This window comes from Megascapheus bottae, chromosome 1 (genome assembly GCF_031878675.1).
Source record: "Megascapheus bottae isolate mThoBot1 chromosome 1, mThoBot2.hap1, whole genome shotgun sequence".
In the NCBI taxonomy this organism is placed as follows: Eukaryota; Metazoa; Chordata; class Mammalia; order Rodentia; family Geomyidae; genus Megascapheus; species Megascapheus bottae.
In genome coordinates, this window is record NC_143509.1 from 28,913,695 (window position 1) to 28,939,545 (window position 25,851).

At 55.5% G+C, this 25,851-nt stretch overlaps 1 protein-coding gene across 1 annotated transcript; it reads right to left on the bottom strand.

Annotated features, from left to right (window-relative positions):
* Positions 1–241: 241 nt before the first annotated feature.
* Pias4 (protein inhibitor of activated STAT 4) lies at positions 242–19,835 on the bottom strand. Its single transcript, XM_090340956.1, has 11 exons — positions 19,736–19,835; positions 15,150–15,576; positions 5,976–6,060; positions 5,061–5,102; positions 4,837–4,927; positions 4,603–4,731; positions 4,414–4,519; positions 3,222–3,295; positions 2,918–3,078; positions 1,166–1,296; positions 242–1,062 (listed from the first exon to the last, which is right to left on the bottom strand). The coding sequence occupies exons 1-11, from the start codon at positions 19,760–19,762 to the stop codon at positions 797–799; spliced, it is 1,539 nt and encodes a 512-aa protein (XP_090197082.1). The 5' UTR covers positions 19,763–19,835; the 3' UTR covers positions 242–796.
* Between the last annotated feature and the right edge of the window lie 6,016 nt (positions 19,836–25,851).

Sequence of the window (25,851 nt, forward strand, 5' to 3'; positions counted from 1 at the left end):
GCGGGGCGTCTGTGCTGCTCCCTAGGGAAGTTAACCTGAATTGGAGTTACCGAGGTAGCTGGCTAGAAAACTGAGACCCCACCCCCACCCCATGCCACACGGTGCTGTGCCTGGGCCCACCTCCCTGGGGAGGCCTGGCCCGGAGCCCAGCCTTCTGAACACCAAGTTATTGCACTTTCAAAAAATACAACACATCTGTGGCGCACCCTCCCCACCCCGCCCGCCCCCCTCCCACCCCCCCTCCATGGCTTCTTAGCTAAGATGCTCGCAGCACAGCGAGGCTGCCAGGGCTCCAGCCTGTGCATTTGCAAAGAAAGCAAGGGAACAGACACAGCCAAGGGCGAGGGTCGCCAGCCAGGCCTAGCCCGTGCCCCACCCCATGGGTCCCCTGCACCAGCTGGGGGTGGGGGGAGTCCCGGACATTGCAGGCAATGGCGGGGGTGAGTGGAAGTCTGCGGGGTGTCCTGGGTCCCAGCTGCCCACCACTCCTGGATCCAGCTAGGGCTTGGGCCTGACGGCCTGGACTCCGGCTGGGGAGGTGGCTGTGTGGTGGCTTGCCTTATTCTTCAAAGTCGGATTTTTTTTTTTTTCTTTTTGTACTTTTTTTTTTCCGTCATTTTACTTTTTTTTTTAATCCCCCCAGAGGAGAGTCCAGAGGTACAGGTGCCAGGAGCCAGGGGCGGAGTGGAGAAAACAAAATGAACCATGAAAGGAAAGCAAAGGCCTCCTCCCCACGCACCCCACGCCCACCCGCCCCTCTGACGGTGAGCACCAGTGAGTGTCCAGCGGCCTGCGGTCAGCAGGCTGGCACCAGGCCCTTCTGGAAGGGGCATCGGCGCTTGGGCCGAGGGCCTTCCTCATCCTCTTCCTCCTCCTCCTCCTCTTCCTCCTCCTCCTCGGAGGAAGATGAGCTGTCCAGCGTAAGGTCCACCACATCAGCTCCGGTCTTCCCATTCTCCACGCTTGGGGCGCCCAGCCCGCCGCCCGCACTGCCCAGTGGGCCGCCACCACCACCACTGTTCACACTGGGGGGCGGCAGGAGACTGTTGGCATCAGAGGCACCTGTGGGGACAGGGAAGGGAGGGGCAGGGTGTGGGCACTCATGCTACGCTCCGCAGGATGGACAGCACAATGTCCGGGGGGCTAGGGGGCGGTGGAGACTCACCCAGCACCAGGATGGGGCCCTGGGGGCTGCAGCTCCGCTCCTTCTCGGCACGGATTGGGCACCACGAGCCATCTACCAGGTACTCGATCTCATCTGCATCCTCACACTCACTCAGGATCTTGGACAAGAGCCTGGGGCGGGTAGGTGGGTGAGGGTGGGCAGCCAGGCACCCCTCAACCCTGCCAGGGGCCGCCCACCGCCGGCAACGACTGACTGAAGGCACCAGGGCCACACACCCCATCTCCTGCCCCAGTGGCTCTGGAGCGTGAGGCCGGGGCGAGGGCTATGGAGGCCACCGAGTCCAGGAGCCTGAGAGAGTTGAGGGAGGTTTGGAGGCAGCTCCGCCTCCCAGCTCCTCCCCATACCCCACTTTTAGAAAAGGCAATGGAGGCCTTTAAAAGCTGGTCCACAGAGTCCCCGGGAGTCATCGGGGCAGCTATGTGCTGTGCTGGCCAGCTATGGGGACGGAGGCCTCAGGAGGACGCATGCTGCCTGTGCTCATGTGGCTGGTGGCCCAGGGCCCAAGTCCCCACCACTGCAGCCAACCCCACGGTGCTGCTTGCTTGTGGGTCCTGCGGGCCTGCAGCACGGGCTCTGCCGAAGCTGCACCTGCCTCTGGGTGGCCAGGGAGACTCGGGGGCCATGGAGGCTGCCCAGCCCCAGGGTCTCTCCACAGGCAGGCTCACCCGGTTCGCCTGGTACAGATGGCACTCTGCCTGGCACACAGTCCTGCCTGTAAACTCCCACTGTCCTGAGCCTTGGCCAGTGGTGTGTGGCCCCTAGAAAGGCTTCCCTGCACAAGGCCCAGCCACTTGGCCAGCCCCAGAGGCCCTGGAGTGGTCAGAGGCACTGGGGGAGGGCACTGGGCCACAGCTGCTGGCCTGGAAACAGAGCAGCCATTCAAGCCAGGGCCTCCATAGTCCCAGGGGCCAGCTCACTGCACCCAGGCGGGGACAGCACTCAGCCATTTCAGGGAGGACCCGGGTGCAAGTCACTGGCCTGGCCATCTGAGAGTTGGGGGATCCGTCTCTAGGTCTGCCTCCTTATCTGAAAAGTGGCAAGTCACAGGCTGGGGGGGGGCACACACTGAATAAGGGGTCTGCTGGAGAAGAGAGGGTAGCAGCCCTCCTTCTACTATATTGGGCTCCATGATGACTGAGGCCCTGGGCCCAGTCCTAGCGACTTGGGGACTGGAGGGGTGTGGCTGGAGGTGACCTGACCATCCAGCCAGACAACAGGGCTCAGGTTCTGGAAACTCAAGACCTGAGCGGTTTCCTTCGTGAGGAAAAGCGCGCATGCCTGGTTGCCCTGTGGTGCTGGTACCACCTAGAAGGTGTGCCCAGAACTTGGGAGAGGAGTCAGCGGGGGTCACCACGTGGGGACAGTTGCTCCCAGAGCCCCTGAGCAGTCCAGAGGTCGGCTCGTGTGAGGAGGACCAAAGTCCACCAAATACAGGTCACAGTGGGCCAGGAGCGGTGGCCCACGCCTGTCACCCCAGCAGGCAGGAGGCTGAGATTCAAAGCAGCCGGGACAGGGAAGTCAGGGAGACTCTTATCTCCATTGGAAAACTGGAAGTGGCATTGTGGTAGAGTGCTAGCCTTGAGTGAAAAAAGCTCAGGGACAGTGCCCAGGCCCTGAGTTCAAGCCCCAAGACCGACGAAGTCCCAGTGGCCCAGAGGTGGCACAATGCGAGATCACTGTGACAACACCATGCCGCCCAGCGTGGAGTCTGCGGCCCCTGGGAGGACTCACCCATCAATGATGAGCTGGTCATAGGGGGCAGGCTTGTCACACACAGGGCACATCCACGTGGGTTTCTTCTCGTTCATCTGCAGGTAGAAGACGGCGTCGAAGCACTGCAGGTGGGCGCAGGTCTCTGCCCGGCAGGGCACCGACAGACGCATCTTTACCAGCTGTGGGAGGGTACTGTGAGCAGGCTGGGCCACCCAAGCCTCTTGTGGGCCCGAGTGACGGCGGGGAGGGCGGGGGGGGGGGCAGCGCTGAGCAGGGGAGAGGCTGTGGGGGAACCTGACACCTACCCCGGCAATGAACTCACCGGGCAGATGAGGGAGACCCGAACACCTGTGGTGGCAATTTCACTGTCAGGGTCCAGGCGCAGCTTCTCCTTCACTGTGGCGGGCAGAGGGAGGTGTCAGGGGGGCGGGGTGCTGCCCTGGGCCCCCAGGAGGTGGGGGGACCCACGCCACAGCAGCCACTGTCATCTGTCTCTGACCACAACTAGACAAAGGCACATACACCCCAGATGCTGGTGCTGGCAGCCCTGCCCGCTCCCGCCACAGAACTGTGGACTGCAAGACTTTTCTAGAAAGATCTGGCCAGCACTGAGTCACCCCCAGATGTGCGCTGTGACCCTAACTCTGATGCAGAGGCTTCCCAAGGCCACACGGGAAGAGAGCAGAGCCTATGGTGGTGCCTGGCTCTAGGGGTTAAGCTTCTTGGGGAACCGGGCCTCAAATTCTAGCTAGTCAGGAGGCTGAGATCTGAGGATCGGGGTTTGAGGCCAACTTGGTCAGTAAGGTCCATGAGACTTATCTCCTAGTAATCACCAAAAAGCTGGAAGTGGAGCTGTGTGTGGCTCAGGTAGTAGAGTGCTAGTCTTGAGGGAAAAACAACAACAAAAAAAGCTCAGGGAAGGCCTGTAGTTTACACTCCAGGACTGGTACAGGCATAAGAGGCAGAGATTTAGAGGATCATGCTTTGAGGCTACTCCAGGCAAGCCATTTGTAGAGCCACCAGCCTTTCATCCCAGCTTTGGGGAGGCCGTAGGTATGAGGACAAGAGTCTGACGCTGGAACTCAGGCAAAACCTTTGAGACTATCCAAAAAAAAAAAAAAAGTAAGACCCCAAAGGGCTGGTGGAGTGGCTCAGCAGGAACTCTGCTGCTGAAAGCGGGAGAGACACCGAGTTCAAACTAAGTTCAAACTCGAGTACTGCGGAAACAAAATAACCCTTTTGTTACAAGCAGTGCTTACCTGCTGGTCTCCACAGTCTGGGCAGCAGAGCACTGGGAGAGGCTGGGCGGCCTCTGAACAAGGCCTAACTGTCTGCACCCCCACCCCCGCCATGGGGGGCCCTGGAAGCCACCACCCTGTCTCCACCACACCCCAAGAGCTGTGTGGCCTCCCTGCGACCCTACATGGGCCCTTCACAGCAGGGTGAGTGGACGGGGCCAGGAACCCTGAGTCCCCAAGGGCTGGCTCTGCCCGCAGGCCAAACCGCGTGCTCACCCAGTGCCTTGCACAGCTCGGGGTGCTTCACCCCAATCGTCTTTAACCTCTGCAGCAGCTCCGACGACGTCAGCTGCCGCACCAGGTAGAGCGCCACGGAGTAGCTCTGCGGGGTGAGGGCGGCATCAGAGTGGGGAGAAAGTGGCGGGGGGAGAAGAGGGGAAAAGACGGGGGGCAGGGGGACCTCACCTTGCCATAGTTGCCCCAGGTGACAGTGATGCGGTTGGTGGCGGAGGACAGGTACATGAGGTGGGTGAGGTTGATGGGACGGCAGGGCCGCTTGGGCTCCACGCCAGGCTTGTTGGAGGGGTAGTAGCCCTGGGGTGGGGGAAGACACGGCTGCTCAGGCCACTGAAGTGATCCCCCTTTTCCCTGCCCGCCAGGGCTCCCTGGGTCACCTGGCTTCCCCCGTGGGGTGCTCACCGGGACAGAGCAGTAGCTGTGGTTGACCTTGACGGCAATGTTGGGGGGGTACTGGTCCTCCTGCGGGCAGCTGGTGTCTGAGTAGCAGATCCTGTAACCCGGGGGACCCGCAGGCTGTAATGGGCCGTGCCAGGTCCACCGAGGGCACTGGGGTGGTGCGGATCAGGGCTGCAGGGTAAACCCGAGAGGGCAGTGGAGAAGGGGGGTGGGGGCAGGGCACGCACCTGAGTACCACCTGCACGGCTTTCACTCCAGGCTGCAGCTCTCTATGGACCCAAAGAAGGAAGAGGAGGAGGGGGTCAGGGAGGCAGCAACTGCATGTTCCCCAATGCCATGCCATGCCATGCCAGCCAGTACATTACCACCGCGGACAGCCAGAGGCTGGCAGGTGGCACCAGCAACACCCTGTCCCACGCTGGCTCCCTGAGGTAAGGGATGGCCCTTGACCTCCCTGGGGGGAGCAGGCACTATGCAGGGGCTCAGGGACTGGGCTGGGTCACGCAGGGACACCCAAGGACATGCTGTGTCTGCAGAATGGCCAGCATGGATTTCTGTCACAGCTGGAGACAGGAGCACCGTGGCCAGCTCTCAGCCCTACCTGGGCTGCCTCTGCCTCTAGGGACCCAGGGCCAGACCTGGGGACACTTGGCTGTCATGACTGGGGAGCTCCTGGCATGGAGAGGATGCAGGGCCCCAGAGAGCAGTGTCCACAGTGCCAGAGAAGACTTGTTAAAATGGGGAGTCAGGCTGGAAATATGGCTTAGTGGTTGAATACCACATACATAGAAAAAGCCGGAAGTGGCGCTGTGGCTCAACTGGTAGAGTGCTAACCTTGAGCCAAACAAGCTCAGGGACAGTGCCCAGGCCCTGAGTTCATGCCCCAGGACTGGCATGCATGCATGCATAAATAAATAAATAAATAAATAAATAAATAAATAAATAAATGGAGGGAATAGTGTCTACTTCTGGTGGGGTCAAGAGTCAGAGTCAAAGTACGTGCCACTCAAGGAAACTAGGGTCAAAGTCCATGCCACCTGAGCCAGGTAGGAATGTCATGGCCGTTCCCTGCAGTGGTCTGGCCAGGTGTGGGGCACAGGTCAGCTGGGGTGACCACTGAGGCAGAGGGCAGGGCCACACACCTGGAGCTCCGGATGAGGTCCACTTGTCTGGGTGTCAGGGCGAAGATGCATGGACTTTCCTGAAGCTTCTCGGCATTCTGTGGGACTGAAGGCAGACAGGGTCAGGGTCAGGGCCACAGCCAGCCTTCTTCAGACCAGGAACCGGAAACAGGAAGCTGCTGACAGCTGGGGACTGAGGCAAAGCCACCCGGGGGTGGAGTGGAGGGGGAGGCTGGGCAGGAAACCCAGCACGACCAGCCCTGGCTCTGACTCAGGGGCCACCCAGGTAAGAGAAGGTGGCGCCCCCTTGTGAAACCCAGTCTGCCCACCCTGACTGGCAATGTGCCCTTCAGCTGTAGCCATGGCTGCACCCAGGGCCGCCTCCGGCACTCGGCCTGCAGGGGTGAGGCACTGAGCCTCCCCAGGCACAGGAGCAGAAGTCACAGAACTGGCTGCAGGCAGGGACAGAGAGCTGTGGGGCCTCACTCACAATCACACCACTACTGCAGCAGAGGGCCAGGGCAGTTCTGCGAGGGGTAAGAGCTGCTGGTGAGCGAAGCTCTTCCCTCTCAGAACTGACAGCCATCAGGGCTCAAAGAGAAGGCCTCCCCGCAGGCAAAGGACGCAATACTCCAATGTCAGGGGGACACAGACAATGCCACAGACTGGGACAAGGTGGGGGCTTTCACAGCTTATACTACAAGAGTTGCTCATTAAAAGTGGGATAAGCTGGGCACCAGTAGGTCGTGCCTGTAATCCTAAGATACTCAAAAGTCTGAGATCAAAAAGTACATGGTTCAAAGTCAAGCTGGGCAGAAAGCCTGCAAGACTCCATCTCTAAATCAGCAGCAGGACACGGTCGGCTCACACGGGTGTCTATATCCTAGCTACTTGGGTAGCTGAGAGCTGAGGATCACAGTTCAAGGTCAACCAGGCAGGAAATTAAGAGTCTTATGGGAGACATTTTTGTTGCTGTTGTTGTGGTTTGTGGGGCTTAAACTCTGGGCCTGGGCGCTGTCCCTGAGCTCTTCAGCTCAAGGCTACTGCCCCACCCCCGAGCCAGTGTCACTTCCATTTTTTTTTCTCATGGCTAATTGGAGATGAGTCTCTCGGACTTCAGTGTCTGGGTTGGCTTTGAACTGTGATCCTCAGATCTTTGTCTCCTGAGTAAGTAGGATTACAGAAGCGTGAGCCACCCTGCTCGGCTTCCACGGGAGACTTATTTTTTTTGTTGGTCATGGGGCTTGAACTCGGCCTGGGCCCTGTCCCTGAGCTCTTCAGCTCAAGGCTACCACCCTACCCTTGAGCCAAGCCCCACTTCCTGTTTTCTAGAAGTTAATTGGAAATGAGAGTCTCAGGTCCTTTTGTGTCAGGCTAGCTTTGAATCTTGATCCTCAGATCTCAGACTCCTGAGTAGCTAGGATGACAGGCGTGAGAGCCACACTGCTGGCTCATGGGGAGACTCTTATCTCCAATACATCACAGAAAAAGCCAGAGACGCTGTAGTTCAACTGGTAGGGCACTAGCTTTAGGGGGAAAAGAAAAAAAAAAAAAGAGCTCAGGGATAGTGGTCCAGGCCCAGAGTTTAAGTCTCAGAACTGACAAAAAATAAAATACAAGGGCCAGGAGTTTGGCCTAGTGGTAGAGTGCTTGCATGAAGACCTGAGTTCGATTCCTTGGTACCACGTACAAAGAAAAACACGGAAGTGGTGCTGTGGCTCAAAAGTGGTAGAGCTCTAGCCTTGAGAAAGCCCAAGGACAGTGTCAGGCCCTGAGTTCAAGCTTGGACTGGCAAAAAAAAAAAAAATTCCTCTGGCCAGGGGCCCAAGTAGGAGAGTACCAGGGGAGTAAGCAAGTGTAGCGAATGTGGAGTTCTGATTTCAAACCTCAATACCGACATGCACAGACTGGTAGTTGGAGGATAGGCAGGCACCCTGGATGTGTGGGTAAGGAACACTCTCCTGAGAACTTTAGTTTGGTATAAAACCAAGTGCTCAGCACTGCACACATTGTGTCTACACAGTAAAACTGGGGGGAGGGGCGGGGAGCAGTTCCAGAACCCCTGTGGGTTCACAAGCCCATAGGCTTGAAGGGAGTGCTGTCACATTGACAGGGAATCCAGGGTCCTCTCTGGGTGACCAGTGACTGGCCTGGAACTTGAGATCTTCCTGCCTCAGCCTCCAGAGTGCTGGGATTATAGATACGGACCAAAAATGCCTTGTTAGACACAGTTTTTAAAGATCCCTGGAAGCAGGGTGTGGTGGCTCCCGCTGGTAATCCTAGCTACTTGGGAGGCTGAGATCTGAGGGTAAAGGTTCAAAGCCAGCCTGGCACTAAAAACTGAGACTATTATCTCCAATTAATCACTAGAAAACCAGAAGCGGTGCTATGGCTCAAGGGGTAGAGCTCAGGGACAGTGCCCAGGCCCCACAACTGACCAAAAAAAAAAAAAAAAAAAAAAAAAAAAATCCGCTGGCAGTCCTAGCCAGGGGTGTTCGTGAAGAGTGGGTACAAGGGCTGGGCTCCTAACACGAGAGGGATATGACTAGTTCCCACCCTGCAAACCGCGTAGAACAGGGGCAGCCAACGCTTGCATAAAGGTCCCCAAACCTTTCTAGTGGCATGCCCAGGCTAATGCTCTCTGCTGTGACCTCTCCCATCATTAAGATCCTGAGTTCAAACCCCAAGACCACCAAAAGTAGAAGTCTTTGTGTGTGTGTGTGTGTGTGTGTGCCTAGGACCAACCACCACTGGGACTGCTCCCTGCCCTCTGTCAGGCAAATGTTAGAACCTTCCGAATCCCGACCTGAGATACCAGGTGATTCAGGGGCTAGACCTAAGACTCTGATTAAAGGCACCAGCGGCTGGGGTTCAGATCCAGCCTTGGCAGGGCTTCCCCTGACAGGCTGCTTTCTATGGGTGCCCAGGCAGAGGTGGTTTCCGCCATGGCCACACCTGCAGCCAGCTTGAGTTTGTTTGTTAAGCACTCGGCTGGTCCCTGGGCGATGGCAGGCTGTGGAGCAGGGCATAGGGCCCAGGAGAAAGGCATGTAATTGGGGAGCAGACACGCCCAGATTTGCCCAGGTGCGCGGGGAGCAATTACGCCCGGGCGGGTGCAGGGAGGCCTCACAGGGCGGACACCAGAGCAGGCAGGGGAGGCTGGCTGGGGAGGTCAAACTACCAGGCCCCCCTGGCTTGCAGGATTCGGTGGGGGGCAGGGCTGGTCCCTGGCAGGAAGTCCACACCAATTTCTCTTTGAAAAGACCGGATGTGCTGCTGTCCCCAAACCCGTGCTTCTACCAGGCTGGCCCAGGGGCAAGCACAGCCACTCAGGTCCCTCCAATCACCCACTCCCAGGGAACTCCTGATGGCCTCTCCCCGCACCCACAGCCCCTGCTGGTCAGTCTTCCACCCGTCACTGGAGCTGGGTTCAAACCTCAGGACATCACAGCTCCTCTCCTCATCCCATCGCCCAGCTCCGGAATGATGTCTCCAGCAGGACCCTGCTCCCCAGGCCTGGACTCCACAGGGCTGCAGTGACCTTCTCTATCCCCTGCCAGCTAGACGCCCCCTCCACAGAATGTCCTAGGTCTGGGCACTCTCACTGAGCCTTCTTTTGGCTTCCCTGCAGTGCTAGAGACAGAACCAGTATCTTATTTTTTCTTCCTCTTCGTGTCAGTCCTAGGGCTTGAACTCTGGGCTTGGGTGCCTCTGAAAGTTTTTGCTCAAGGATGGCACTCTCCCACTTGAGGCACAGCTCCATTTCTGGCTTTTTGCTGGTTAGATGGAGATAAGAGTCTTACTGACTTAGCCAGCTCTGTGGCTCACATCTGTAATCCTAGTTACTCAGGAGGCTGAGATCTGAGGATCAAGGTTCAAAGCCAGCTTGGGCACAAAAGGACCTGAGACTTTTATCTCCAATTAACTTCTAGAAAACGGGAAGTGGGAAATGGCTCAAGGGTAGGGCAGTAGACTTGAGCTGAAGAGCTCAGGGACAGCCTCCACACTGAGTGCAAACCCCATGACCCACAAAAAAAAGTTTTACAGACTTGGCTGGGAGTTTGACCTAGTGGTAGAGTGCTTGCCTAGCATGCATGGAAGACCCAGGTTCAATTCCACAGTACCACATACATAGAAAAAAACTAGAAGTGGTGCTGTGGCTCACGTGGTAGAGCCCTAGGACAGTGCTCAGGACTGGCAAAAAAAAAACAAAACAACAAAAACAGTCTTGCAGACTTTCCTGAGCTGGTGGCTTCTAATCAGGATCCTCAGCTCTCAGCTTCCTGAGTGGCTAGGATTACAGATGTGAGTTACCAGCATGGGACAAGAACCAGGGTCTTGTGCCTACCAGGAAAATGGTTACTCTGAAGTCACACCTCAACCCTGTCTTGCTATGTGGACCAGCTGGCCTGAAACTCACCATCCTCCCTGCCTCATCCTGCCAAACAGCTGGAATGACAGGCGTGACCACCTATGTTCCCTGTGGCTGAACCTGCTTTATAAACTGCAACCTGTTCTCCTCGCCTGACTTCTGTAAGACCTGCCTCCTGCCCCCATCCCTCTACTCTTCTTTGGGCCCAAGACAGCATTAGGTCCAGGAGGTAGGTTAGCTGTATGCTAAGATCACATCTGTGGTCTTGTGATCCTGGTTATGGAAAGCCATAGGCAGGAGGACTGAAGTCTGAACACAGCCCTGGGCAAAAACAAGAGACTACCTGAAAAATAACTAAGGTAAAAAGGGCCAGAGGTTAACAGGGTGCTAATGGCTCACACCTGTGATCCCAGCTACCTGGGAGGCTGAAGTCTGAGGATCACAGTCCAAGGCCAGCCCAGGCAGGAAAGTCTCACACCTGTAACCCTAGCTACTCGGGAGGCTGAGATCACAGTTCAAAGCCGGCCTGGACACTAAAAAGTCTGTGAGACTCTTATCTCCAATTAACCACCAGAAAATCGGAAGTGGTGCTGTGGCTCAAGAGGTAGCTCAGGAACAGCGCCCAGGCCCAGAGTTCAAGTCCTAGGACCAGCAAAAAAAAAAAAAAAAAAAGGGTGGGGTGGGGTGGGGGAGAGACCTGATGGAGTGCCATGGGTGGGCAGAGCTAGGAGGACATATAGAGCTTGAGGTCATCTACATTACCTAAACCATGTCCCAACAAACCAAAAGAGAATGCTCCCTCTGTCTGCCATGAGAGCGAAAGCACAAGCAAAAAGCCCACCAGACCATGCGATGGAGGGGCTGGGAGGACGCTGGTCAGCTGGACAGGTGGACATCAGCTGCCAGGACTGGAAGACTAGAGATAGAGTGGGCAGGATGAGGGGCAGGGGCAGAACAGGTCCAGCACCTCCCAACAGCCTGCAGGGGATTCAGACTTCCCGACCCTGGGATGAATGTGACCCATGGCCCAGGCTCCAGAGCACAGGATGGGACCCAGACAGCTCCAAAGGACACCACACCCCTCAGCCTTTTTCGTGACTCTAAGGGGTCCACACACCAGCAGTGCCGAGCGCTAGCGGCTCATCCCGTAACGCTAACTACTCAGGAGGCTGAGATGGGAGGTCTGAGGTTTGACACCAGTCTGGGCAGGAAAGACTGAGCCTCTAGGCTCAAGTGGTAGAGGACCAGCTTGGAGTGAAAATGCTAGAGACGGCACTCAGGCCCTGAGGTTAAGCCCCAATACTGACACATACACAAAAAAGACATACCAGAGAGCTGGAGGAGAAGGGCAGCGATCCCCGCAGCCCTCGCTGGGCTGCCCTCGCTGGGCTGCGTCCCTGCCCTGCCATCACACTGGGGCCATTCAGTGGCATGAGTGAGCCCCCTCTAGCTGGCAATATGCTCCCATGCCAGGAGCTCACACCTCACTGTCCTCGCAAAGGCACAGGACTGGCTCTTGACCCTCCTAGCCCTGACGAAGGAGGAAGGGTAAGGGGCCTGGGTGCACACCCAGTGCCTTAGCCAGCATCAGTGCCACCCAGCTCTGGGCATGGGAGCAGCTTTGGGCCACATCAATGCATTTCCCCCCTTCGCCTCCACAGCTCCTATTCCCACTCCCACGCTGGCTTCTCGTCTCATCTGTACCACCTGGTCAGGTTTCAGCCGCTGATTCCCAAGCTCCTGGGGAGCTCCGGGGCTCCTGGCTCTGCCCAGAGCTGCAGCAGGCAGCCTTCTGCCTTGGCCTGCCTGGCCACCAGGTGGGAAGTCACCCCAAAACCCCCAACCTTCACTGAGGCCATGCAGGTTCGGTCTGTGGGGAGAGGGGTAGGTGCTGCGAGGACAGAGCGGCCTGCTGTGGGAGGCTGGGTAAAGCTCTGACCTCTCTGAGCACGGGCCCTCCCTCGGGAGTAGCTCCTGGGTCTCTCATGGCCAGTCATGCTCTCAGGGCTCGGGGTCCAGTCCTGGTCTGCGGCTGCTCTGCCTCCCTTCCCCCACCCAGCACACCACTGGGGTGATTTATGGTTCCTGTCTGCCAGGCGCAAGCTCTAGCCCAGAGCCAGAGCCTGCATGGTTCTTCCGGGGAATCGGATCAGAGCCTGGGCGTCTCGCTCAAGTCAGTGGGCTGTGGCCAGGGCGAGGAGGAAGGGGTAGCGAACAGAGTTGGCCTCTGGTCAGGCCTCGGGTGATGCCAGCGCTGCACAGTGGGGGAGGGCCATGCCCAGGGTGCAGTGCTGAACAACCGTGGGTTCCGGAACACGGGGCCAACTGCCTCCAGCCTAGAGTCACTGCTCTTCCTAAGCCCCAAAGAGCCCCTTAGGACCCTCAGATCATGAGGGGGTGCCCTGGTGGGATGGAGGGGTTCTCAGGCCACCCGCTACCGCAAGGGGAAGGAAGGTAGGGCAGGCGGCCTCTTTGTTCTAAGTGTAGCACAGGCTGCTGGTGCAAACAGGGGAGCAGGCTCTCCCGGAGATCAGGTGACTAGGGTCCCTGGGGGGCTCAGGGCAGTGATGCATTATGGGGCAGAGCAGTGGAGCAAGCCAGAGGCCAGCCCGCCCTGCAGGGAGGAGGCCCGCTGTGCCCTACAGGGAGTTCAAGTCACCTCCAGCAGCACAGGCCCACCAGCACCCAGCCTGCTCCAGACTTCCCTATTACTTCAGTCCTTCTCCAGACCCCTAGAGTCCAAGTTGATCTTCAGAACTAGCCTGTCACCCCCCCAAGGTCCCCGTACACTTCCAGGGATCCCAGGGGACAGAGGAACTGGAAGAAGACTCAGGCCGGGGAAGCCAGCCAGGAAGAACTGGGGATGAGCCTTGATTCCCAGTCAACCTCAGACTATGAAGCCAACCTGCTCAGAGGCTCCTGTCAGCCTCCACCATGCAAGGCTCTGTCTGGTAGGAGCAGCCTCCCCAGAGGTGGAGCTTTAGATCAGAGGCCAGTGGCTCACATTAGAGGAAAACCAGAATCAGGCACAAGGTGGAGGCTCTGGGGGCTGCAGGATGGAACTCATGCCAGTTCCTCTGCCATCTACCTCCTGCAGCCCCGCCAGAAACCACAGCCTTTCTTCCAACCTTCTGCAGTCCAGAGGCACATTCGCCATGCACCACTCCTCATTCTTCCCTTCCACAGGGCAGGGGCGGGGAGGGGGCTGGCTGGCACTAGCCTGTGTTGAATGGTGGCGCATGCCAGAGAGGCCCCAGGGCTGGGAAGGATGCTGGGCCAGCAGTGGGGGAGGCACAGACGTTCTGAACCACTGGGCCCAGCGGGGGCAGGGGGGTGGAGACCTTGTGCCAAGGGAAGCAGTATGCCATTGCTACTACAAGTGGGGTACTGCAGGAAGCCACTCACAGGAGGGCAGACGACTCCACTGTTCTGCCTCTGCTACAAGCCCAGCCCCTGGCACTGCCAGGCACAGAGACTTCGAGAGCCCGGGGATGGGCAGGGGAGCAAGCAGCAGGATGCAATGGGCCAGGTCTTCAGGTGATGGTGACAGGTACCTAGTGAAAAAACCTGAGTGCTGGATAGGGCCCACCAATGTCAGGAACAGCTGGCTGGCTGAGGGCCTGGAGGCACCTGCCCCCACAAGTCTAGGCTGGTAAGGCCTTCTCCATCCTGAACTAGGGGTGGCATCTGAGGCTGAGACCAGGCTTCCGGCCTCCCTGACTGACACTGCCAGGGAAGGACCAGCCCTGTCCACAGTGAGGCTACAGCCAAGTCCGAGTTCCCAACTCCATCAACACTGCGACAGAAACAGATGGGACAGGAAGGACTACGGAGCTCCGATCTGTCTCTTCTACCCCATGGTCCCTGACCTTGGTGGCCGCACCCTGGCCTGAGCTGGCTGCCAGGTTATCTGAGGCCCCCCACTAGGAATGTTCTTCCTCTAAACAGGTCGGAAAGTCACAAACCATTTTTCAGTCTCTTTTTACAGGGATTAAGCACGGGTCACGGTGTGACCTGAGTGGTCACAGTGAGTGGAAGGCTTCCGTGTGAGGGAAGGCAAAAGCAACAGAACGGGGCAAAAGGGAAGGGGTGGCCTGGCTACTGTGGGAACCAGGCCACATGTGGTGACCACACCTGTGAGCCCAGCGCCAAGGAGGCTGAGGTAAGGATTGGGCTGCATGGACAGACGTTCTCACAACACTGGACTGTGGCTCCAGCTGGGCTGTGTGTGCACACAGGAGCTGGCTCTCTACCTCCCTCTGGGACACCAGAGCCACCAGCCTGAGAACGTTCACACAACTTATGCATGCAGCCACTACAGCTAAGCCTTCAGATGAGTAGGCCAGCAAAAGCCCCATGGCTCTATAACCTCACAGGTATGAGTCAGATGGGCCCAGTCTGTCCATAACCCACCAACAGTCTACCAATCCACAGCTTCTTCTCATTTTCTGTGTGTGTGTGTGTGTGTGTGTGTGTGTCCTAGGGCTTGAACTCAGGGCATAGGTGCTATCTCTGTTCAAGGTTGGGGCTCTATCATTTGATCCACAGCTCCACTTCTGGCTTTTTCAGTATTTCATTAGAGGCAAGAATCTCATGAACTTTCCCACCTGGCTTCGAACTGTGATCCTCACATCTCAGTCACTTGAGCAGCTAGAACAGCACGCATTGACATGCACTTCCACAGCTGCTGTTTTAAATGACTGGCTTAGGAGCAATTTGTTTCTCAGGTACAGTAACCCACAGAAGACCCAGTGGCTCTATTGCTGGCAAGGACGAACCCCTGGGCCCCTCAGGAAAGGCGGCACAAGGCAATGGTCACTCACCTAACTCAGTGGGCTTCAGCAGCTCGTCCAGCATGCTAAAGAAGGGCAACTTCACCAGGCGGACTTCGGGCTTGAGGGTCTTGGCAGGCAATCGTCCAAGTCCATTTAGGTACTTTCCGTAGAGTACAGGATAGTCAATATTGGGGCCCGACAGCGGAGTCCTGGGTACTGTGCCAGCCCGGTCGTAGGTGGAGTGCACGGTGAGAGGGTCCAGGGGCCGGTGGGGCTGTGGGCCAGGCTCCACATTCTTCTTGGCATAGCGTGTCTCGTAGAGTTCCTTGATCTTCTTGAACAGCTCCGGGCTGCAGTCGAACTGCACCAGCTGCAGGGCTCTGGTGACCAGCTCATGCTTCAGGCCACTCTTGCTGCGGCCCACAAATCCCAGCAACATCTGGAGGTCGGACACGCGGAAACTCATCACCATGTTCTGAGGGAAGCAAGCACACACGGCACTCAGTGCTTGTGCCGGGAGGCAGGGAGATGGCCAGGTGGGCGCTGTCCAGCTGACCCGGGGCATTGGAGAGAAGACTGTTCCAAACTATGTCCATCACCAGAAAGCCCACCCGCTCCAACTTTTCTCAGCATCCTCAATGCAGCAGAAGCTCCTCCCACTCCCCACCCCCCGCCTTCCCCTCTATTTTAGATTCTTTTTTTTTCCCTTTCTCATTTTCGCATCTGAAAGCATCACCAGAGCAGGAACTGGCAATCTTTCTCCATAAACTGGCTCTCCCAATAAATATCACTGTCGGCTGACAGCTTCCCTGACCTTCTGTCTTCTCCTCAGAATGGGAAGCTGGGAGACCCCGACAGAGACAGTGCTCACCCAGTTCTAGCCACAAACCCAGGTGATTACAGCCATGCGGCACCTAACACCATTCACCCGCTGGAAAGCAAGTCCACACCTTAAAAACACTCTCCAGACTCCTAATATGCCCCTTTCCCACAGACATCACTCAGATGGGCACCATCTGGCACAGGCAGGCCTTGCCCCTGGGCAGACTGGACAAGGCCAGCTTGTCCCTGGGGACATTCTGGGCACTTCAGGGTTCTAGCAACATTCCTGGCCTCCACCTTACTCCATCCTGGGAGTGTCCCCAGTGGTAACAGACTTGTCCCCAGATACAACCTAGTGTCCCCAGGGGTAGCATAGGTCGAGGTTGAGAGTGCTGGTCTCACTGGCTAATGGCTGAGTTGGTGGCAAAGTGACAGGTGACACTCAGCAGGACCTGCTAGCTACACTGAGGCAAACCAGACCTCAGCAGACACCTCAGCAGTGTGTGACTTGGGCTCTCTGGTGAGAGCTGCCTGACCATATGAGAGTAAGCCTGTGCCTCATCAGGCAGGCAGGTGAGGAAATAAGAGGATGGGAGGGTGAAGAAGTAGGGCTGGGGTCTGGGCCTGTGGCCATCCACTGCACTCCTAAGGAATTTTCGTACACACACACACCCCTAGCTGCATGGAGAAGAGTAGATGGGGGAGCACTGAGGACCTTCGCAGTGTGCAGGCTCGCAGAGAGAGCCAGCCATGCTTTAAACACAAAGATGCGCCGCCTCCCTCCGTCTGACTTCCTACCTTGTGCAGAAAGAAACAGCTTGTGGACAAGATGTTCCTTCTGGAAGTGGCTCAAGCCCCTTAGGAGGGAGAAGTGTGTGGTCAGCTGGGAGCTGACCAGGATGGGCCAGCTGGAGCACAGGATTCACAGACTCTCCAACATCCTCAGTCCAGATCCTCTGCGATCCTCTGCTTAACCCAGGGCCTGAGAGCCAGCCACTCTGACATCAGCCTGGGCATCACAGAGCACAGCCCTCTCGCCCTGCCATATGTTCCCGACTCACTTTTCCCCATAGCTGCCACCCCTGAGCAGTCCGTCCTGGACACTGGGCCAAGAGGGATAACAGACAGACATCCAAGAAGCCTTCAATGCAGCGAAGGGCACTTCCTGTCCTGTCCGGCCAGACCTACCTACCTTTAGGCTGTTTGTAAACAGCAGGGACTTGCTCCTAAGTGTGGGGTGGCAGGAGTCTGACACAGCTCCTCAACCCTCCCAGATGACTGCGCCCTCAAACCTGTTGCAGGAGCTGTTGTATGCCAGTGTGCCAATCCTACATGTTCTCCCCTCCATCAGGAGACTGAGCACACTGAAAGGCAAACTCTTGGGTCAGTCACTTATCCCCCAGGACAGGGAGAACCACTGCAGAAAGAGGAAGCATTGGGACTAGGAGTTTGGCCTAGTGGTAGAGAGCTTGCCTAGCATGCACAAAGACCCAGGTTCAATTTCTCAGTGCCACATCTATAGAAAAGCCAGAAGTGATGCTGTGGCTCAAGTGGTAGAGCACTAGCCTCGAGGAAGGCCCAAAGACAGTGCTCAGGCCCTGAGCTCAGTCCTCAGGACTGGCAAAAAAATAAATAAATAAAAATAAAAAAAGCTGGGCGTGGTGGCTCATTCCTGTACCTAACTACTCAGGAGTCTGAGATCTGAGGATCAAGGTTCAAAGCCAGCCTGCCAGCCTAGGCACAAAAGGACCTGAGACTCTTATCTCCAATTAACCTCTAGAAAACAGGAAGTGGGGCTTGGCTCAATGGTAGGGCAATAGCCTTAAGTTGAAGAGCTCAGGGACCTTGCCCAGGCCAAGTTCAAGCCCCATGACCCACAAAAAAAAAAAAAAAAAAAAAAAAAAAGAAAGAAAGAAAGAAAAGAAGGAGGCATTTCAACTACAGTTATGGCACTCAGAGGTTAGAGCAGGAGACTCTACCCCTATGGGCCAAAAGTCTCACAGTTCAGAAAACTTGAAAGGTCAATGTGACTTAATTGGGGGGAGGGAGCCAGCCCACCACAGGTCATCAGATCATATTTCTTCTTTTTTTTTTTCCCAGTCCTAGGCTTGAGCTCAGGGCCTGAGCACTGTCTTTGGGATATCTCAAGGCTGGAGCTCTACCACTTGAGCCTCAGCACCACTTCCAGCTGTTTTCTATGCATGTGGTGCTGAGGAATAGAACCTGGGTCTTCGTGCACGCTAGGCAAGCACTCTTAGCACTAGGCCAAATTCCGGGTCCCTCAGGTCGTATTTCAAGTCAGCCTCTGCCCACTGCAGAGAGGGGGGTTTCACACCCTACAGAAGGTCAGCTTTCAGGGGTCCAGGGGATGAGCCTTTAGGATGCAGAATACAGAGTCTGCCTCTCCACAACCCTGGAAAGGGGCAGATATGTACAGGTTTTGGGAAGTGTTGTGGGGAAAGGTGAGTCTACCCTGTAATCACAACCTAAAAGCTGTCTATTCTGGATTGGAGAGGGGGAAGGGTGATATAAAGGGAGAGGAAAGAGTGAAGAGAAAGCACTGGCAGGTCAGGAACTGGGGAGGGGAGAGCAGAAAGTGTGGGGAGAAGAGGTCAGAGATAAGAACACTGGACCCTCACCTGGGAGACCTACAAGCTTCCAGTGAAACCTTAAGAGGGTTACATGAGACCAAATCCTGGAGATGGAGACAGTCTTGGAACCAAAACCCAAGAACAGATAGGGGCGCAGCAGTGAAGACTTAGAGGCCCATGTTAACTAGATCCCATCAGAGACCCTCCAAGGATCAATATGGCAATCGGGGCAGAAAAAGAGGGGACTAGAAATTAGGAGTGGGTGCATAGGGTTCCGGGGCCTCGGTAGAAAGGAAGCCGACCCAAGAGGTGGATTCATCAAGGAAGCACTTTGGAAACTGAGGGCGAGACAGAATCCTGTAGGAGTAGTTAGTATGGAGATACCCCTGAAAGTCGAGAGGGTACCCAGAAATCGGGGGAGGAGGAAGGGAAGTAAAGGTAGAGAGTCAACATCCAAAACTGAACGGGGTGAGGGGGGGTTGCCGGTCAGATTTCCATGCCACAGAGAAGGCCAAGGGTGGCCACTCTTGTCACTCTGAAGTGTCAGGAGGGGGCGGGGCGCTGGGTCCCACAGAAATGAAGAGGAGTCCCAAGTGATCGTGGGACCCAGACGCCCCCCCCCGACACCCCAAGACAAGTGCGGTGGGAGGCTGGGTCGGGCGCCGGGCTGTCCCCGGGCTGTCCCCCTGGGTGGTGTCAGGGGTAACGGAACGCTCCCTGCGACACCCTCCGGGCTTCGGGGAACTCTCCGGAGCCCGGAGTGGCAGACTCCGGGTTCACCTGAAAGGCAGGGTGGTTGGGGTCCGCATCTCGGTCTCCCTCAGCCCAAAAACACACAAGAGAAGCGGCTCTGGACGAGGCGGGCGGCGGCGGGCCACCGGGGCGTCCCGTCGTCGACCCTGTGCCTGCACCGGCGAAGCCCCCGACCTTAAGGACGTCGGACCCTCAAACTACTCCGGTGGGTCGAGGGTCCCTGCCCCGAAGGCCAGGGGACTGGAGCCCGGGCCGCCAGCACGGGGAGGAGGTTTGGGACCCCGCCCCCGGCCTCCCCGCCCCCCCGGCCCGCACCCAGAGCCCCGGGGCCCCGGGGCCAACCTCCCAGAGGCGGCCATGGGCGGGACGCAGCCCACCGCCCCGGGCGAAAGGTGTGGAGCCTATCCGGGACACCCGACCCCGCCCGGTCACCCGCCCTGCCCCGCCGGAGCCGCCGCGCTCACTCACTTTGGCCTCCACCAGTTCCGCCGCCATCTTGGCCACCAGCGTCCCCCGCGCCGGGAGCCCCCAGCCGTCGCGTCACGTGACCCCACCCCGCCACTCGTAGGCGGGTCCACGGCGCGAGTCTATTAACACCGCCTCTGACTCCTCCCCCCCTCCCGTGCCGGATGGACGGTGGGTACGTCCTGCGCAGGCGCGCGTGGCGGCTGCCCGACCTTCCAGCCAATCAGAACCGCCGGTTGCCTTACACCCGCCCCCTTCCCTCGCCACGGCCACGCCCACTCGCGGCGGGGGCCGGCCTTCTTTTTTTTCTTTAATCCTTGCACTTTCTCCAGGCTAGAGCTCGGCCACCCCAGCCTCAGCACCACCTCCGGCTTTTTTTTTTTTTTTTTTTCCTATGTAGGTGGTGCTGAGGAATCGAACCCAGGTCTTCGTGCATGCTAGGCAAGCACTCTACCACTAGGCCAAACTCCCGGTGCGCTGGAGTCGGCCTTCTTAAAGGGACCCGAGCCGCTCACAGGTGGAGGGCGGGTGCCGGGCGGCGTCTGAGGAGGGGGGTGGAGGCAGGGTGGGCTCTAGAGCGACAACAATGCCGCCAGGGGTCACCGCTCTGGGGCGCGAGGCGCGTTCGCGAACTGCCGTCGGCGTTGGAGGAAGAGGAGACGGTTGGCTCAACCGCTGCGGCTTGCCGGTGCGTGCGTGCGTGCGGGGCGGCGCGGGGCGGCGCGGGGCCCACGGGCGGGCCCGAGGCGCTCCTCCGCGCGCCGCACATCCGGGTCCTGGGGCGCACGTGGCGGCGCGGGCTGCGCCCTGGCCGGGCCGGGGGAGCCGCGGGGGGGGGGCCGCGGGGCGGGAAAGGCTCGACTGCCTTGAACGGAGTCTCCCCGCACCTGCCCTGCTCAGAAGCTGTCTTCCGTCCACGCCTGTCAAGCCAAGGCTGAGGTCTGGAGGATCGCGGTTCGAAGCCAGCCTGGGGCAGGAAAGGCCACCAGAAGACGGGCAAGTGGAGCTGTGGCTCCAAGTGGTAGAGTGCGAGCCTTAAAAAAGAAAAAACAGAAAAGGCCTGGGACAGCAGTGCAGACAGATTTCAAGCCCCAGGAGCAAAAAAGATTCATATAAACACACAAAAGGGACCAGACACTTGCGTGGGGTCCTCCTTTAATGCCACCATTGAAAACCTGGAGTCCAGGGACAGGTTGCGTTGGCTGCATATCACAATCCTATATCAATTTCTTTTTTTTCTTTTCTTTTTGGTGCTAGTCCTGTGGCTTGAACTCAGGGCCTGGTCTCTTTCTTCTGTCCCTGAGAGATTGTATGTCCAAGGCTGGCACTCTACCACTTGCAGCGACAGCTACACCTGTGGGTTTTTTTGATGGTTAATTTGAAGAGGCTCACTGACTTCCCTGGCTGAGTTGGTTTTGAACCACAAGTCCTTGGATCTCAGTCTCCTGAGTAGCTAAATTACAGGTGTAAGTTCCCTATGCAGGACTATATTTTAAATTTGTAAATAAAGACCATCATTTATGTTCTCTCAAAATCCATCTCCTCGTTGGATGTGATTAGAATTAAATGTGGTCACAGGGGCATCTTCAACATATTAGTTGCTTAATTTCTTTCATTAGTGGCTTGATAAAGAACTAGCAGAGGGGTCAGGATTTTGGCCTAGTGGTAGAGTGCTTACCTAGCATGCATGAAGACCTCGGTTCGATTCCTCGGTACCACATACATAGGCAAAAGCCGGAAATGGTTCTGAGACTCAAGTGGTAGAGCTCTAGCCTTGAGAAAGTCCAAGGACAGTGCTCAGGCCCTGAATTCAAGCCCAGGACTGGCAAAAAAAAAAAAAAAAAAAAGAACTAGCAGAGATGCTAGATGTTGGTTGTTCACGCCCACCATCCTATCAAGAAACTGCGATCTGGGCCAGGAGTTTGGCCTAGTGGTTCAAGTGCTTGCCTAGCATGCACAAAGACCCGGGTTCGATTCCTTGGTACCACATACTTAGGAAAAGCCAGAAGTGGTGCTGAGGCTCAAGTGGTAGAGTTCTAGCCTTGAGAAAAATCCAAGGACAGTGCTCAGGCCCTGAGCTTAAGCCCAGGACTGGTAAAAAACAAAAAACAAAAAACAAAAAAAACCTGCGATCTGAGGATCCTGCTTCAAAGCCAGTGGCTCAGAGAAGCCCTGAGAGACTCTTTTTTACAATAAACCATTCAAAAACCAGAAGTGGCTCAAGTGGTAGAGCACTATCCTTGAGCACTAAGAAGTTTAGGGACAGCACCCAGGCCTTAAGTTCAAGCCCCGCAAACGACAAGAAAAGAAAAGGAAGTAGAAGTGTTGGGTATAGTTCAACAAACCTGCAATGCTACTGCTGAAGAGGCTGAGACAGGAAGATTAAATTCCACCGTAGCCTGAGATAATAAAAAAAGTCATTGAAACAAACAAACCTATAACCACTAGGTCAAGACAGTAATCCTAGATCCTCAGGAGGCTGAGAGATCTGAGGATTGCAGTTCAAAGGTAGCCCAAGCCAGAAAGTCCCCGTGACTTTTGTTTTGGCCAGTCCTGGGGCTTGAACTCAGGGCCTAGGCACTGTCCTTACTCTTTGCTCAAGGCTTTTTATGAGTATGTAGTATCGAGGAATCAGACCCAAGGCTTTGTGCATGCTAAATGAGCACTCTACCACTAGGCTAAGGTCCCGTCCTGTCCTGTCCCTGTGACTTTTTTTTTGTGGATCATGGGGCTTGAACTTGGCCTGGGTGCTGTCCCTGAGCTCTTCAGCTCAAGGCTACAGTCCTACCCTTGAGCCAAGCCCCACTTCCCATTTTCTAGAGGTTAATTAGAGAGAAGAGTCTCAGGTCTTGTTGTTCCCCAGGCTGGCTTTGTACCTTGATCCTTAGATCTCAGCCTCCTTAGTACCTGGCTCCCTGTGACTCTTAATCTCCAGTTTATCTTTTTAGGTCCAACACAGGTACTCAATCTTGGTACCTGATGCTCTTTTGCCCATTGACTAGCCCTCTACCAAATAAGTCATACCTCCAAACTTTATCTCCAATTAACTGAAGGAAAAAAAAGCTGGAAATGGAGCTGTGTAGAGCACTAGTCTTGAGCAAAAAGAGCTGGGGGGAATCAGGGGAGGTGGCAGGAGTTTGGCCTAGTGGTAAAGTGCTTGCCTACCAAAAGCCGGAAGGACTCAAGTGATAGAGCTCTAGCCTTGAGAAAGCCCAAGGACAGTGCTCAGGCCCTGAGAAAAAAGAAATACACTCATTACCTTACTTATGTGATTGTAAATCCTCCCCCATGTTCATTACCTTTACAATATACTTTAAAATTTTTTTAAACTTCTTTTAAAAAAAAACAAAACAAAAAAAAAGCTCAGGGACAGTGTCCAGGCCCAGAGTTCAAGCCCCAGGACCAACCAACACCAAAAAACAACAGAATTCATGTCTGCTAAGCATGGTGGCTCACACCTGTCATCCTAGCTACTCAGGTGGCTGAGATCTGAGGATCATGGTTCAAAGTGGGCACTAAAGTCCATGAGACTCTTATCTCCAATTAACCAACCAGAAAGCCAGAAGTGGCTCTGTGACTCAAGGGGTTGGGTGCCTTAAGCTGAAGAGCTCAGGGACAACACCCAGGATGAGTTCAAATGACACGACTGATCAAAAACAAAGGAAAAAACCCTTTATGCCTTCAATCCTAGTTATTCAGGAGGCTGAGATTTTTGGATTGCAATTCAAAGCAAACCCAAACAGGAAAATCAGTAAGATTTTGTGGGGGGGGGGGGGGCGTTGAACTCGGCCTAGGCTTTGTCCCTGAGCTCTTGAGCTCAAGGTTACTGCCCTACCCCTGGGCTTGGCATTGTCCCTGTGCTCTTCAGTTCAAGGCTACTGCTCTACCCTTGAGTCAAGCCTCACTTCCTGTTTGCTAGGGGTTAATTGGAGGTAAGAGTCTTAGGTTCTTTTGTGCCTGGGCTGGCTTTGAACCTTGCTCCTCAGATCTCAGCTCCCTAAGTAGCTAGGATTACAGGCAGTCAGGAAGATTTTTATCTCCAGTAAAACAGCAAAAATGCAGACGCTCAGCTGTGGCTCAAGTGGTACAGCACCAGCCTTGAGCAAAAATCTTAAGGGTCAATACCAGGTTCAAGCCCCAGCACTGGCAGACACACACACACAAAGTGAGTCTTTTAAGACACAGAAATGGAAGGACAACAGGTAAACAAATGTAGCAGTGGCTCTAAATAGATACCATGTTGAAAGGGAACTATATAACGTGGGTGGGGATGGGAGGAAGAAACTGAGACACAGGGAGGGGATAACACTGTCCAAAAGGAAAAAAAAAGTCTTTACCTGATTTATGTAACTGTAAGCCCTCTGTGCATCTCATTTATAATAACTTTTTGGAGGGTCAGGAGTTTGGCCTAGTGGTAGAGTGCCTTCCTAGCGTGCACAAAGACCTAGGTTCAATTCCTTGGTATCACATATGTAGAAAAATCCAGAAATGGTGCTGTGGCTCAAATGGTAGCTCTAGTCTTGAGAAAAAGTCCAAGGACAGCACTCAGGCCCTGAGCTCAAGCCCCGGGAGTGGCAAAAAATAACTTTTTGTGTGTGTGTGTGCCAGTCCCGGCGCTTGAACTCAGGGCCTGAGCAGTGTCCTTGAGCAGCTCCAGTCATGACTGTTCCAGACATGTACCGTAGAAGCCTCAGAGAACTTTTAGATAACCCTGCAGCTATTCTTACTCAAGATGTGAAGGGAAGTCCCTCCCCGGGAACTCAGCAAGAAGCTAGTGAGTGGTGCAAGGCAGTACTTGTAACTGGTCCTTAATGCAAAGCCTATATGGAACATATGACTGGTGGGACTGGAAACTAGGCTCTCATTGGTGCAATTCCAACTCTTCATTTACATATCATCACCCTCTCCTGACTTACTCTGTGCTGCCTCCCGGTGGAGAAATACTAGATAGGTCTCCTGCCTACTTTTGAGTTTTATCATAAGAACAGGTTGAACTGGTCATATGAAGAGGATTGGGCAGCAGAGACTGGGAAAGACTGGAATATAGAGAATACAAGAGAGAAAGTGGAGGACAATGTGTGCAGAGTAGAAGGCCCAGTGGGAAGGAGACTGCAGAGCTGGGATCCTGATCAGGTGCCCACACCAGGAGCTTGAGAACTGCGAATGAGATGGGTCTGCTGCTATTGCTTGGAGCTGAGGATATTACAGGCTGTTGAAAACTGACCCACTGGAAATCAAAATCCAGACAGTACTAGACTACAGCACCAAAGCTGGAAGTGTATGGAATTTTTATTTCTATTTTTTTGTCCATGGCGGGAATTGAACTTGGACTGAGCAACTGTCCCTCACCTTTTCTGCTCAAGGCTAGCGCTCTACCACTTTGAGCCACAGTTCCACTTCCTCTTTTCTGGTGGTTAATTGGCCATAGAGCCTCATGGACTTTCCTGCTCAAGTTGGCTTTGAACCCTGATCCTCAGAGTTTAGCCGGGCATGAGCTACCAGTGTCTGGCTTTTGTTTGTATTCTGAAGTCTGGTGACCCAGCCCTATATATTTGGGAGTCAAGGATCCAGGACTCCCAATATTAAGAAGAGCAGATCTCGGGGGCCGGGAGTTTGGCCTAGTGGTAGAGTGCTTGCCTAGCATGCATGAAGACCTGTGTTCGATTCCTTGGTACCCCACATACATAGCAAAAAAAAAGCCGGAAGTGGTGCTGAGGTTCAAGTAGTAGAACTCTAGCCTTGAGAAAGTCCAAGGACAGTGCTCAGCCCAGAGCTCAAGCCCAGGACTGGCAAAAAAAAGAAGGGCAGATCTCATCATCTCTATCTAAGTATAGCAGTTGACCAAGGCTAGCTCATCGATAATAATACATAAGTATAGTGTCCAAAGCCATGTACCTGTGTCTCATGCCTATAATCCTAGCTACTCAGGAGGCTAAGACCCGAGGATCACGGTTCAAAATCAGCCTGAGAAAGAAAGTCCATGAGGCTCTCAAATAAACCACCAGAAAACTGGAAGTGATGCTGTGGCTCAAAGTGGTAGTACTGGGTTAGAAGTTAAATAAAGGTCTTCGTTTAAAGCATTAGTGACTCACGTTTGAAGCCAGCCTGGGTAGGAAAAT

What these genes read in the sequence shown, in the direction of transcription:
- Pias4 (XM_090340956.1), bottom strand. Translation starts at nt 19,762, where the DNA reads ATGGCGGCGGAACTGGTGGAGGCCAAA. An exon ending in GACCTCATCCGGAGCTCCAG is followed by an intron (nt 5,103 to 5,975) that starts GTGTGTGGCCCT and finishes TTGGGTCCATAG; the next exon opens with AGAGCTGCAGCCTGGAGTGA. An exon ending in GCCGTGCAGGTGGTACTCAG is followed by an intron (nt 4,928 to 5,060) that starts GTGCGTGCCCTG and finishes CCCGGGTTACAG; the next exon opens with GATCTGCTACTCAGACACCA.